The sequence below is a fragment of the Elgaria multicarinata genome, chromosome 3, assembly GCF_023053635.1.
Source record: "Elgaria multicarinata webbii isolate HBS135686 ecotype San Diego chromosome 3, rElgMul1.1.pri, whole genome shotgun sequence".
Classification (NCBI taxonomy): Eukaryota; Metazoa; Chordata; class Lepidosauria; order Squamata; family Anguidae; genus Elgaria; species Elgaria multicarinata.
Genome location: NC_086173.1, coordinates 122,624,284 through 122,638,908, shown reverse-complemented (window position 1 = coordinate 122,638,908; position 14,625 = coordinate 122,624,284). Strand labels below are relative to the sequence as shown.

The 14,625-nt window shown below is 38.9% G+C and overlaps 1 protein-coding gene across 1 annotated transcript in view; it reads right to left on the bottom strand.

Annotated features, from left to right (window-relative positions):
- Positions 1-14,625, bottom strand: part of PLXND1 (plexin D1) — a 164,203-nt gene that overhangs the window by 64,444 nt on the left and 85,134 nt on the right. Inside the window, exons 10-15 of the mRNA XM_063121424.1 lie at positions 13,037-13,141; positions 10,782-10,871; positions 10,070-10,163; positions 8,959-9,122; positions 6,546-6,697; positions 4,085-4,184 (exon numbers count right to left, since the gene is read on the bottom strand). Coding sequence (XP_062977494.1) covers positions 4,085-4,184; positions 6,546-6,697; positions 8,959-9,122; positions 10,070-10,163; positions 10,782-10,871; positions 13,037-13,141 — 705 coding nt within the window. The remainder of the gene's footprint in view (positions 1-4,084; positions 4,185-6,545; positions 6,698-8,958; positions 9,123-10,069; positions 10,164-10,781; positions 10,872-13,036; positions 13,142-14,625) is intronic.

Genomic DNA, 14,625 nt, shown 5'->3' with positions numbered 1-14,625 from the left:
TTCTCATGAAAGCTCACCTGGTACCTATTCCAATATCATTTTGACACCAAAGACCTTTTTATTTTCCTAGACTTTAAAACCTTTTAACAAGTTTCAACTTTTTTTTTAAAGGTGTTTTATCTACTGTTTTTATTGTTTTACGATATTCCATGTTTGATTGCATTTGAAATGAGTTGCCCTGACAACACTTATGGGCTGAACAGCAGCATATAATACAAACATGTGAACCAATTCCCTTCCCACTTTGTCAATAGCTGCTTTTCAAACAATGTCCCTTGAACCTTGTAAAATTAATTATTTTTGCCCCGTCTTAAAACTGGGCTCAAATAATTAAAAAAAAAATCACTCTAGTGATTTTGAAGCAGTAACATACTTATAAGGCAACACTGATACCCAGGAAAAAAATCTACTACTGAGCAGACTTAGAACAGAAATCAACATAACACTATTTCTCACCCACTGTTCCCAGCTAAAACCACTCAAACGTATCATCAATGATCTACGGCCCATCCTGGCCAATGTGACTCCTAGGGTGGCAGGCCTGAACCTGAAACAGCTACTTACTATCAACAACAAGCCACATAACAAGGACAGGAATATAGGGCTCAAACTTGCAGCAAATGCAGATGCCACATCTGTCCCCATATCTACTTTGGAGACGCTGTTACTGGAGCTAATAATGTCAGTCACAACTTTAGGGGTTTATTCCCTTGCTTATCTCCCAATGTGAAATATGCCGCTTCTGCATTCTACATAGGACAAACAGGGCAGTATCTACAGAAAATAATAAACGGACACAAATCTAATATCAGAAATGGCAATATTAAAAAAAAAAAACATTTAGGGGACACTTCAGCCTCCCAGGACACTCTGTCACTGACCTTAAAGTGGCCACCTTGGAGCAAAGAAGCTTCAAAGGGAGATTTGAGCGAAAGATTGCCAAGTTAAAATTCATTGACAGATTTAATTCTATCACCAGGAGGTTTAATTAGCTTACCGACTGCCACAATGTTTGTGTTATCAGCAACGACTGTACTGTAAATAACCACTGTTAATAATGGGATTGTCACTTTCTCCGCTTAATTTCCTTCTGACCTCATTGTTTACAACCCTTTCTCCCAGCAGCCCTCCACCATATGTACTATATATAAACCGTAAACACTCCATGCATCTGGTGAAGTTGGCTATAGTCTACAAAAGTTGATGCCGGAATAAATTTGTTAATCTTTAAAGTATCACAAGACTGTTGTTTTTGTTGCAATAGACTAACATTGCCATCATTTGGAAATAAAAACTTTAAATTTAGTTCTCTTATTTCTGTACCACTGTGGCCACAGCTAGACAGGGTGAAATCCCAGGGTGATACCCGGGATCATCCCTGGGCGTTCACATGACGCACAGGGGATCCCGGGATCAGGGAGGGATGATCCCTCCCTTGCCCCGGGATCTCACCCTACCCTTTAGGCCCGGTTTTTCCATGGTCTTGGGCTGAGTTCGAGACCGCGGAACATGTGTCCGGGCGCCACAGTTTGTCCTGGCTCCTCATGATTCCTTGCGAGGAGCTGGGACCTGCGCATGGGGCACAGCACTCCTCAGAAGCTCTGTGCCTGTCAGGGCTGGGGTGGGGTGGGGTGGAGCGGGGAAAGTAATTATTTTAAAAAATCACTTACCTTTTGCGCATGAGCGTTCGTGCGCTGCTGGCCCTTTAACCAGAAAAAAATTGGCAGGCGCACTGTGTGTGAACTGAGGGGGAGATCTCGCGATGAAGAAATTGCGAGATCTTCACCCCTCCATTCTGCTAGGTCTAGCTAAGGCCTGTATGATTGGCAGACTTTGACTACCTTGATTTTTAAGTAATAGTAATAACAAGAATATCTAAGATAGTAAAATGGAGATGAGCTTTCTTGGAACTTTGAAGGAATATGTTTGAGGAAAAATGATTAAATGCCATAGGTGTTCTTTTTCTTTTGGAGCTTTATGAAATGAATTCAACTGCCTTTTCATTGCATTTGATCTTGCACAGCAACATTCAGCACTGAAGGGTATAATATATGGTAACACTGTAACTTTGAAAGAGCGCTTTTTGTAAAAAAAAAAAAAAGTACTGGTATAAGCAGAATGTTTTAAATCTTTTTAAAATGCACTTTGCCTTTTATTAAAAACATCCTCTGTAAAGTACTTTATAAGGCTGCAATCCTACACCCATTTGCCTGGGAGTAAGCTTCATAGAACTCAATGGGACTTACTTCCAAATAGATATGTACCGGATTGCACTATTAAAAGGTTCAAACTAGTCAGGATTAACAGGATTTCCTGCATCTTCATTGAAAAACAGCCATAGGAAGGAAGAGGGGAAGATCTGGATCAAGACCCTGATACTGGCATGAAGGTTAGACCCCTCCTGTAAGTGATTTAATTTGCCTTCCCATGGCTAATATTTGTTACCTTTCTTGGATTATTTTTGATAATGCCATTTTTTGTACATTTTCATTCCTATAGCTACCTATAAAATGTGCTGGGAATAAAGAGTATAGTCCTTTCCCCCTACACAGCTGTCTTCTAAATATAATTGTTTGATCCGTTTTGTTGTTTTGAATTTATGAACCCGAAAGCAAAATCTTAAGTCTGAGATTTAGGTCACATCACTAATGAATATTTCTTTATCAACTAAGACTTTCACAGACTTGGTAACCTTCTTCAAAAGGAGATACCCAATGAAGCCAAATATTGTCACTGTGTGAAATACTTAACAGAAGAAAGCATATCTTTATAAGAATTTGATCCCGTGAAGAATTTTTGCCCCGTTACTTATTTACAGTATGAAGATCGAGGTAGGGGTTTCTGAGACATAGGGAGTGCCTACAGCTGATTGCAATGCTTGTCCAGTCATTACTTCTTAAACACTTAGGGCTCATCTACACCAAGCAGGATATTCCACTATGAAAGCGGTATGAAAGAAGTATATAAAAGGCAGGAGCCACACTACTGCTTTATAGCAGTATTGAAGTGCACTGACAACTGTTGGGGTATGTGTCAATTGTCAGTGAAGTGCACTGACAATTGACACATACCATATACCGCTTTCATACCACTTTCATAGTGTTATATCCTGCTTGGTGTAGACGTGTCATGGGCCCCAACAGTTGTCAGTACATTTCAGTACCACTATAAAGCAGTAGTGTAGATCCTGCAGTGCACTTCAATACTGCTATAAAGCAGTAGTGTGGCTCCTGCCTTTTATATACCACTTTCATACTGCTTTCATAGTGGAATATCATGCTTGGTATAGATGAGAGTCTGAACATTCTGGACTTTGGCTTCAGTAATCTGCACAGTTTTGTGATTGTTGCTGTGCAAGTGGTGGTCTAGAAAAATAAACAAGTTTCAAGAATATTTTTCCTCTGGGGTTAATGAGAGTACCTTCACTTGTGTTCTCCTGAATGTCTCCTGATCAGAGCAGAGGACTAGGAATGTTACATCCATTATTAAAGCAAGGCTTCCAAATGAATCCACAGCCTCTTCTCTTTGCTTCTCTATTTGGAATGTAAGTACTGCAGGTGTTTCCGGGAGATGTAATTTCCTTCAGCACCATCAATAGATTTAACCCTCCCCCCCCCCATCCTCTTTAACTTCTCCATCACCACCAAAACAGACCTGATGGCAGATTACATTTTTGTGAACTCTAATTTTACACATTGCATCATATGTATGTGGATGACTTAGTGTTTCTATAAAAAAATTCCATCCCTGACAGGACGAGCTTCTTCTAAGCAAAAGAGAAGAGGATTCCTATGCATTCATCTCTGTATATTTTAAAGATCCGTGGAAAGGGTTATTTTCTAAACAGTACAGCCCTGAAATTTACAACTGGTAGTATAGCACTTAGGTAGGTGTGAATCTCTTTAAAACAATCTTTACATTGTTTCTAGCATTTAATGGATAAGACAAGTAAATGGTTGAAAAAAATGCCTTAGCTAACACATTCCTAGCTCATGTTTCCTTGTGTATATCGAGTGAAGGCAAGAGATCTTTCCAGTGACTAATTCAAGATTAACAACTTGAACAAGAACTAGATATGACTTACCACATAAGAGTATCGCTCTCTGGATTTTCCTTCTCTGCTCAGATTAACTGTCACCACATCGGAAAATTCTTCTGGAGCTTCTCCAGTCTGGCATATAATTCTGTGTAAAAAAGAGATTATGACTGAGAAGAAAATGTGACTTGACTGCAAGCAATACCTTAAAAATATACCTTAAAAATCAGTGATGGACTTGGTGGCTCAATCAAATGCTAAGTTGAAGAAAACCATCATTCCAGATTCAAACTAAGATCATAAGAGGAGCCAGAGCTACTTCTAACATAATATTTGAAAGGTGTTGTGAAGCCACTTTCCAGGCAGAGGATATTCTCATAGACCATGTAGAACTCTGACAAAAGTAAGGACTATCCCATCCAAAGGAGGTGGAAACCTTGTATTAAAGACACAAAGCATTTTAGATGTTTGGGAAGGGAATCCTTGCTCTCCTTAAAAAACAACAGTTATGTCAAAAAAAAATATGATCAAAGGAAGTGCTCTCTTCTACTGCAAGGTAAATGACTCATCAATGCTATTCCATCATGACTCATCATACATATACACAGATGCCATTTCAACATCCAAATATTCACATGAGGCGGGAAATCACAACAGATGCATGTTATGAGTTAAAGTTCTATAAGGAGGCGTACACAAGTTATTCTGGAACAATTATTTAGTAACTCTTCCCTGTTCACGATGGACTGCACCTGAAAGCTATGCACCAATCTACCTAAAACAGGAGGGAATTCGGGGATACCCATTTTCCCCAAATCAAGAAGGCTACCCGCCTAACTCTTTGTGATTCGATTTGTTACCAAATTTTTGTGGTCAAATGACTATATAATTCATATGATCTAAAAACACAAGACTCATGAATATCTTGCCACTCTACATTATTTTCATGAAATGTACAGATTTCATCCTGTGATTTAAACTTGTGACCAGCCTGTGCCTGGAACTTTATCTGAAATGTATAAAGCATGTCTGCACCAACAACTGTTATAGTACTTTAATTAATGCTTAGCATTTTGATTTGTTCCTTAATGTCCCGGTGCTGCTTTTGTACATTTCTTGTCCAGACATGCATTTTCCTCTTGGGACTACAAACTGCTTTTTGGATAATTTCATTCATAAACAGCAACAACACTGAGCTGAAGGCATACATAGATAATTCTATACCCTTGCATACCAGGAATTATTTAAAATGGGGACAGGAGGCCTTTCTGTTGGATAATGCCACCATTGTGCAAGGTTGGAAATACCCCTTCCTTGGGAAATTAATCAGGGGCAGAAATTGGAATAAAAAGTGCACTATACCAGCTATTCACAGTATGTTCAGGCATACAATCACATGGGGGGGGGGGGAATTGGTGCAGAGAGACCTTAAAATGGTTTGCCCATGAATTTCTCCTTTTTCTCAACTAGAAAGCAATACTTAATAACTGTTATATTCATCATGGCTATGTCTTCCAAAATTAGATACTGCTATGTTATTTGTATCAACAGCATGCTTCAAGGCACAGTCATTCTGGATAGCTTGATCTACTGATCTTGGTGGCTTTGGTTTGTGGCCTGCTAGTACCATGTCCATAAGAAACTATCTTGTGAATTTCTCCTAAGCGTTTGTGGATGATTTCATTCCAAAGTAGGCTGCAGACAATCACTTCAGCTGGTCTCTGAAGCATGTCTAGCAATGATAACGAAGATAACTTTACAAAAAGTATGTGAATATGAAGCTACTGAAAGGTTTGACAGCACTGAAGAAGTTTCCCAGTTGTTCCCTAAACAGCTACAGCACGGGTAGCAGCTGTGCAGGTTTTGATTAGCTTGAAATTTTGTGGAGATCAGATCCTTGGTACAAACTGCTAACTAGGAAGCCAGTTAGTGCCAGTCATTCAGTCTTCATTCACAACAAGAATTTATCTCATGGTAACTTCCCCCTGGGGAAGTATGTGTGACTTAAAAAACAAAACTAAACCAGACAGGACCTGAGGTAATTTTCCAATTATACTTGGACAGAAACATTCTGCAAAGGATACAAACTACAAAAGAAAGCTCAGAATGCTCTAAGCCCATGTTATGGCTATATTATCTATTACTGTGGAGTAAATTCCTCATGGGAGGAAAAATATGAATGGTTTTCAATAAATATCATGGAAAAATCTGCTTTTTTTTTTTAAAGGAAATGAGCTCAGAGTCAGTTTGGTTCACTGGGTAAGAAAGCAAACAGGAGCAGATACTATTATCAACTAGGAGGCTAGTGGATAACTGAACATTCTATTTTTCATTTGCGTATTTATGCATATCTATACAAACATTCATACACTTAAACCAAGCAATCAAATGACTGATCTCTGAAGAAAAGACCACTGGAAACGATCAATCATCAGAAAAAGGGAAAATAAATGATCAGAACTCCTTCCCTTTTTGCTTGCTTTTAAATTATTCAGCTTGAGTTACTTACTCCTCAGAGACTATATATCTGTTCTGGAGCGGTGAACATTTCACATTGCCTATCTTGACAGCATTAATGACGTCACTGAATCTACGGCCCAGATTTTTCCCTCGTATTGTGACCAGAGTTCCTCCTTCCAGGGGTCCGTTCAGTGGCTCGATCTGCAAGTTCAAAAACAACTTGATGAGGGTGGGGGATAAAACAAAGACATGGGGAAACACACACATTCATTTTAATTATTATAAACATGAATTTTATGCTGCTGCTTCTACAGAAGAACAAATGTCTTTGGGTGCAGTCAAGTAGCCATATGCTTAAGAAACATATTCTGTTTCAGTTTTGTGACTCATAACAGTTTTAAAAATGTATGTTGCCTTTCGTCCCATATAGACACAATTTCATGCATCGCTGAAAATAGAACTATCAGTACTTAAAACTTTGCACCACAGTTTAGGATAACAAGAATAGACCACTGGAAAAGGGCGGGGGGATGTAGGTTTTTCTTTGAGCTGGGATGGAACCACCACACTTCTTTGTACAATTCATAATTATGGACTACACCCTTTAAACATCACCGCGATGAATAATACAAATGATAAGATGTTAAGTTCCTTCCCTTTTTATATACTGGCCTGGTACTGATTTGGAGAGAAGACTGCCGAATTATTATTCTGAGGTTTTTCGTTTCAACACTGATATCCAAACCCTGCTGCAGTGGAACTACAGGTTGTTTTTTTTAATGTTATGGCTAGAGGCTGCAATGGCATTTTATTGCGTATTCAGGAGAGATTTCTTTTGTCACCGTTTGTTCTTCTGTCAGCCACAAAGCGACTTTGATTTCATTGGACATCTGGTCTAGCTTAATGCTCTAGATTTAGAAAGGACCTTTTAAATTGCAACAAACCTATTGAAAAAAATTAAAGCCAATGAAAGCTGTAGAGGAACAGCAGCTTTCCTTCCTCAGAGTACAGTTAGAGAGGCTGTAGCTTGCCATTTATTGTAGCTGTTGCCAACATAATGTGACGTAAGCCAAGGGCCAAAAGGTCAAGAGTGGAGGCTCCTTCTTCCACCAAGCTGCTTAGGACTGATAATTTCCCCTTACTAAGCTCACTGCGCCATTCCAATAGAGTCACAGTTGTCCTCCTCTCCAAGGCAACACTGTAGACACTAAAGAAAAGCTTATTTGTTTTTTGAAATGGAGGATTTGGACTGAATGAACAGTTATCTGCAAAGGAAATCACATCCCAAACTCGTGACATTCTTGTAACCTTAATTTTTGTGGTTTGTTTTCACGAGTTGTTTTTGGCAGAGAGCAGGAGGACAAGTTTTCTATACAGCGGAGCTGAGACACCCTCTTTAGCATTTCCTCTCCATTGTCAGGCCTGGGATACTGGAAAAGATTATAGATATTAACAATAAAATAGCCACTGGATTATATGTGGATTAGGAACCTATCCACCCTCAGTTTCATTAGCTATTTTCATTAGGTTACCCACATTATTGATTTTTAGGGTTGCTTCACACAAAACCCATTTCCTATATAGATATGTGAAGGAAACTGTGTGATTCCCATATGTAAATAGTGACTAGTGACAAGAGCATGCAGATCTATTTCACTATAGCTGCACGTGTTGGGAAGAACCAATTGCTGACTCACATGGCAATATAGCCATTCATCATATACGTCCCTGCGTGCAAGAATATAAGAAGTGCCGTGCTGGATCAGACTGAGGGTCCAGCACTCTGATTTAGACCAAAGAGATTTACATGTCGGCAATTTGTTTTGTGTAAAGTGGTTCTTAGGCATTTTTAAATTCTATCTACTATTAGAGCCTTCTGGCTCGCTCTTTGTTTATAATTCCAGTTAATTCTTCCACTGAAATGGGATTTAGAAGTGGATTTATTTATTTATTTATTGCATTTTTATACCAACTATGTACAATAGTTGGATTAAACCCAGTGTTTGGAAGGTGCAGGCCCTTACGTATACGTGTAAGTTTAATAAACTGGGCTTCTTTAAAATAGAAGGAATGAAATGCAGGTTCATTTAAGCTAAAAGCAAAATTCCTGCCAGCTTTAATGGAACCAAGTTTTCATTAATGTCATGAAAATATTAGCAGCAGCATCTTACATATCAAGTTTCAGGAGATATCCTATTTGAGGTTTGTGCGCAAGATTTTCATTCTTCACAAGCAATTCCTTAGTTTTTTCCTTTTGCATTAGCAATACTTGATTCTATCATTTAAATCTAGCCCAATGTATCTGCTGTAAAGACCAGAGTGCAGGTTCCTGTCTGTTAAGGATGACAAATTTTTCAATTTTGCCCAGGGATAATAATCTTTCAAATCTTTCAGCTCTTTAAGGTTTCTATGGCAGAATGAAGCTGAACAGAGTGCCTCTTTTGTATTGTGTCAAGTCTTACCTTCCTAATCTCAGGAGGAGGGCACATGCCTGGTATCTGGAAGGACTCAGTGTTTAGTCTGCAAGTAGAACTACTCTCACTCCAAGTGCACTGATGACCCAGATCTTCTCTCCCAAGACACTGAGAACAGTCAGCACTTCCAGTTGCACAATTATAAATCTCCACTGGAAAAAAGACGAGAACATATCCTAAGATGGAAGCATATATAATTTTGCATAACTTTGTGTCTGCAAGTGCCCTTCTCCTAGGAGGGCACTTGCAGACACATATTTAAAATCCAACAGAGAAACAGAAGAGTTCGGACATACAACAAACTGAAGGCATTTTGGCTGTGGTCCTAAAGATTTCCTAGAAGTTCTGGGCACTCATATCCATTGCAACATAATTTAGTACTTAAAAAAAAACTTGTGTGCTACATTTTTCTAATTCTAGATAGCCACATTGGAGGCAACTTTGCAGCGCTGACTCCATCTATTTTGTCAGTTTTCAATGTCAGTTTTCAATGACAAACAATGATTGTCACAATGTTTGGCATCATGCATATATTTCACCATTTCCTCCTCAAGTGGAATCACTTTAGTTCTCTTATTTCTGCCTGTCCTTGTTTCACTGTCTTGGTATTTTCTCATTACAATGTGAAAGAATTGTCTTGTCTTCTCAGTTTTGTGCCTTTTGCCCTTGAAATATGGGGATCCCATTAATCAATAGCATGTGGAATTAGGAAATATTTCTATTACATGCTGATAGAGCAAAATGAAATCGTACAGAAGGTGATCATCAAATGGTTGGTGGTGGAGGAAGAAGAGAGATGTGGACGAATAATTTGGTTTCAACCAATCTAGGGCCCTATTACAATGAGAATTCTGAATCAAAGCAAAGGATCATGTAGTCCAACATTCTGTATCAAGCAGTGGTATGTTGTTGATAACTTCCCTAGTTGATTGCCTTCAGAATCTTGTGATCCTGTGATGCCTTCAGAATCTTGTGACGTAGTGGTTCTGAACATGGATGTTTCATACATGTATTATGGCTAATAGCCATTTGTAGACCTATGCTCTATGAATATAGGCCTCTGAATTGAGAAAAAGGTGAAAATATGCTTAAAGCAAACCTGTCATCATCTGTGGACTGTCAATAAATCTATCAGGCTTTTCCTTCAACTTAAGGTTTACCGGAAATAGATGTCTTTTGTCTGGAGTGTGAAGCTGTATGAAGAAAGTAAAAAAAGAGTTACCCATTTATTGAAACACCAAACCATAGTGGCAGAAAGTACATTCATATTATTGCTGTCAACATTAAAAACATTTCTATATTACAACAAAATGTTACTTGGAATATGAGATTCAGATTTTCAGCAGGAGAAACCATGAGGATAGGACAAACCAAAGTACTGTTCTGTCTTTGCTAATCAAGCCTCGTCAACAGAGAACCAACCCAATGTGGACACAAAATTCGCAGCAAGGGCTGTGTTTCCCACGCTCTGTGCAGAAACCAGGGAAGCAAGACCAGCTTTAATATTTTAAATGTTTCTCGTTCGCAACACTTTAAAGCTATGACAACAATTGGTTCTTGCAATCATATTCCAGCAGGAGTTTCCCTGTTGAACAAAAGACCCATCATTACTTTATGTTCATGTATAAGAAGGCTTGGGATTTAACGTAATCATGATAATAGTGGAGCTCATGGAACTAGATCCTTAATGAAGTTTGAGGTGGACAATCTGACTGGATAAAACAGCATGCACATGGTCTGTAACTCTATCACTAATATATACAAAGGAGAGTATAGAAGAGATGAAAAACACCCATTAGCCACCAACTCACCAGCACATTGCTACATTGAACAGCAGATGCATTGACCCATCGGGCCTCAAATATCCTATCAGTTTCAAAGTGACATTCCAAAGGCATCTCCTAGACAATGAGAAAACAGGGGGAAATTTCTTCAGTAGAAACAAGAATAAGCCTTGTGTATCACATCCTTGTGTATTTTCCTTCTGTATTTTTCTACATTCTAATAACCCAATGAATCAAGTTATATTCTCAGTTACCCTGAAATTATGGCTGGACTAGGTTTTCCTAGTTTCAGGATAATGCGGAAAGGGACACATTTACATACTATTAGACTGTCAGCAACCAGAACATGGTTGGGATTGCATCCAAATAGTCACAAACCAGCATAGGCCAGTCTCCGGGGTTGGCAAAAAGTGGGGCGTCTTCTCTCACATTAACTGGAAGAATCATGGTAACATTTAAAGTAGGAAAATATAACTTGTAAATGTTACTATTAAATACTCACTGAGCAGGGGAAGATTCATGAGAGATCACTGAAAGGCTCAAAAATGTGTGATTTCAACCAATGACTTTTGCTTATGAGTGTTTGTGCATATATGCAAAGCAATCATGGGCTGTATGTTTTCCTCAGAGAAGTGTACTAATCTCCCCTTGTATTTACAGAGAGGACGCCAGACGGTAAGATAGTTTTCTGGACTTGTCAGTTGGGAAATGAAGTTCTTCAGTAGCTTTCCTGTTTATTCCACCTCTTCTGAAGTTACTCACAGAATTTCTTCCTCTGTAGTCACCTTGCAGCACCCCAGAGGAAGCCAGTTTCCCCCCCCCCCCCTCTTCATTTTTGCTGACAATGTTGGGACACATCCTTATTTACCAGTGCCAGACCTTAGGGTAGCTACTGTAATAAAGCTACAGTACAAAGAGTTTTCTTTGCTGGTATTGCAAGCAAACTGAGCCTTTGTTAAGTTCCTCTGTTGGGTACTGCAATGACTTCAAAAACTGTCAATAAAGGCCCTTTAAGAAGCCTTTTAAACACTGTTTTATTCTGAACAAAAAAAGGGGGAAAGGCTATATACACGCACAGTTACAACTAGAGAAAAAGCTTTTCAGGCAGGTCTACATGTAAATTAGACCTGCAATAGCACACAATTGTTTAAAAACATGTGAGATGTGGTAGTTCTCTAAATGCTAGCTTTTACCAAAATGTTTTCTTCTCTTTATTAGTTTATCAGGCACTTTCCGATTAAGCACATTAACCAGCTGTGGTCCATCTAGCTGGGACCATGAGCAGAAGCAAAGAAGCTTAAGATAGGATGTTCAGAATATCCACCCTACAGAGCAGCTGTCCCCGAGAATGAAGTACTTCGTTAATAACCTGTGCTACTAAATTGCCTTAAAGTACACCGACCTGGACACTGAAGGAGTGAATACTGGGCTAACCCATTCTATCCGAGCACAAGGGTCCTGTTATTCTTCTTATGGGCTTATAAGAAGAGTGCTTTCAGGCACTCTTCTATGCCTTCCATTACTAGTCTCTACTCTACGAATACTTGAGAATGGCCCACGAACATATCTCAAACATATTTTAGAACCCATGATTCTAAAATGATTTGCCTGATACAACTTACATCAGAGAAGCACACAGAACACATATTTTCTTAAATGTAAAAAACATATGTCCCCAACCTAGTGTGCAGAGAGAACTTATGTCCAAATTAATGGTCTGGATTCAATTTTCTTGTATTGATTTTTGCCACTTGCTACATTTAACAAGCTTCTTTTTTTATTTCTCGTTCATGGGGCTCATTGTGTTGCAAAGAAAATGGCTTAGTGTGCATTCTCCTGAGAGAACTGCACACCTGCAAAGTTCACTGAGTGGAATATGGGCGGGGGGGGGGGGAATCTTCAAATGTATGAAGTTGATTTCCCTCCACGCATTCTGTTCTAGTGAAAGTTTTACAATATTATAAATCCATCTATTGTATAAATACCAAAAAGGTTCTTGAATTACATGTAAAGGATCCCTAGAGAACGTCTGCATACAAGGCACATTTTCTTCTTTCTATTTAAGCCCACCCAGCCACTTGCCAAAGTGACTGCTTTCTATTAAGGTGGCTATGTCTGTCATTATGGCAGGAAGAAAAGACAAGTGATAAATCAACTTCATTTCACATGATCTGAAATTAGTATTCCATTAACAGTCTCTGTTTTCTGCGTCTTGGTGCAAATGCAGAATCTACCTGCTTATCTAATTCTTGCTTCTCTGCAATACCTATATATTTCATTACCTTTATAAAAGCAGCATTTCTCAGGGTGATGGCAATGTCCTGGGAAACCCCTGTTGACACTGGTGCAACAGAGGCAGGCACAATCTGTGGGCAATCAGTACTGTTCTGCGTTTCAAGGAACAAGCACAAGAAACGAAGGTTAATGTGGAGACTCTGGAGCCTTCTTAACACAGAACAACAGAATGGAGGTATGAAAATGGTATTGACAATAATGTCAATTTAAAGATTACAAACTGTTAGCTTCAACTCACAACATCCTCTTGCAGACTTTATTGTCTCACAGATTTTCAGCCCGATCCTAGGCAAAATCACTGAAATGTCCCACTGTGACCAATGAAATGTATCCCCTAGTAAGTGTACTTAGAACTGCAGCCTTAGTAATGTAATTACTTGCATTTCATTTCAGCAAAGATCCTTCGCTTTAAATAGAAGATAGCTCCCAACCATGAACTCTGTGGGTAGATAAGTCGTACAGACTAAGGACCTATTAATTTGAAAACAGAAGAAACTTCACCAACATCTTCTCTAGTGTGTGAGCCTGTGAAGTTGGGCTGCTCCTTCCTATTCATTCATTATCTGTCTTTTTGGATAAACACTAAGCTTTCAGACTTCAAGCAACTGTGTTATCAATCTGGGATTTTTCACAGCGAAATTAATTTGTTCACAAATTAAAAGGAAAACCATATGCTCTCATCAGCTGCCACTCTGAGGTAGTTACTAGACCCATTATTTCACTAGAAGAATGGAACCAGAAGAAGATACTAACAAGATACCATGTATTTTATACAGAAACAGACATTCCTGTAGGAGTCCTCTCAGCAAGAAATAAAGCATTTTACCACTTCAGCGTGTACTTTCTGCTGAACTTCAGCACTGTATATACATGGATGTGTACAGGAAATAACTCTTCAAAGACTTGGAGGTGGTACTGTAGAGCTGTCATTGCCAATTGTACACAAATTGGTTTTTTTTTGTTTTGTTTTGTTAAGTCATGATCTTTGAACAAACTGATTTGGCAGGTTTCATAGCACTTCAATACCTGCCCTGGAAAAGCTGAAATAAGCCATCAAAAGCATGACCAACACTGTTGCAGTAAATTTGTGTACAATATATGACTGAGCACCTGCTGAATAGTGACTAGGATGACCCACACATTTTCCCATGATCAGAGTATTTTGGAACTATTTTTTAAAAGGTTAAAAATACTTTAGTGCATGAAAAGATGACTACACATCAACATTCATGTAGTCCTTTAAAATGTAGCTGATAAATTCCAGATCGGTAAATGGAAAGGCCATCATTTGAGATGGTGCAAGAGTATGCTGACCTGGCTTGTGTAACAAAAACCTAATTGGATCATGGAAGAGGTGTAAATCACTCCCAAATATGTGCACCAGGGTATCTGGTTTCAGCACCAAGCATGCCTTGAGGGGTGGGGCCACAATCTATATGGATATCATCTCCCTGGTCAGGTAACTTATCCAGCACTTGACTGAGTCTGATGTTGGGAATCCTAGACAGGATAGGGATTCTGCTAGTGTACTACCCACAACCCAGGAATTAACCCAACAACAAACTATGGGTTCAAA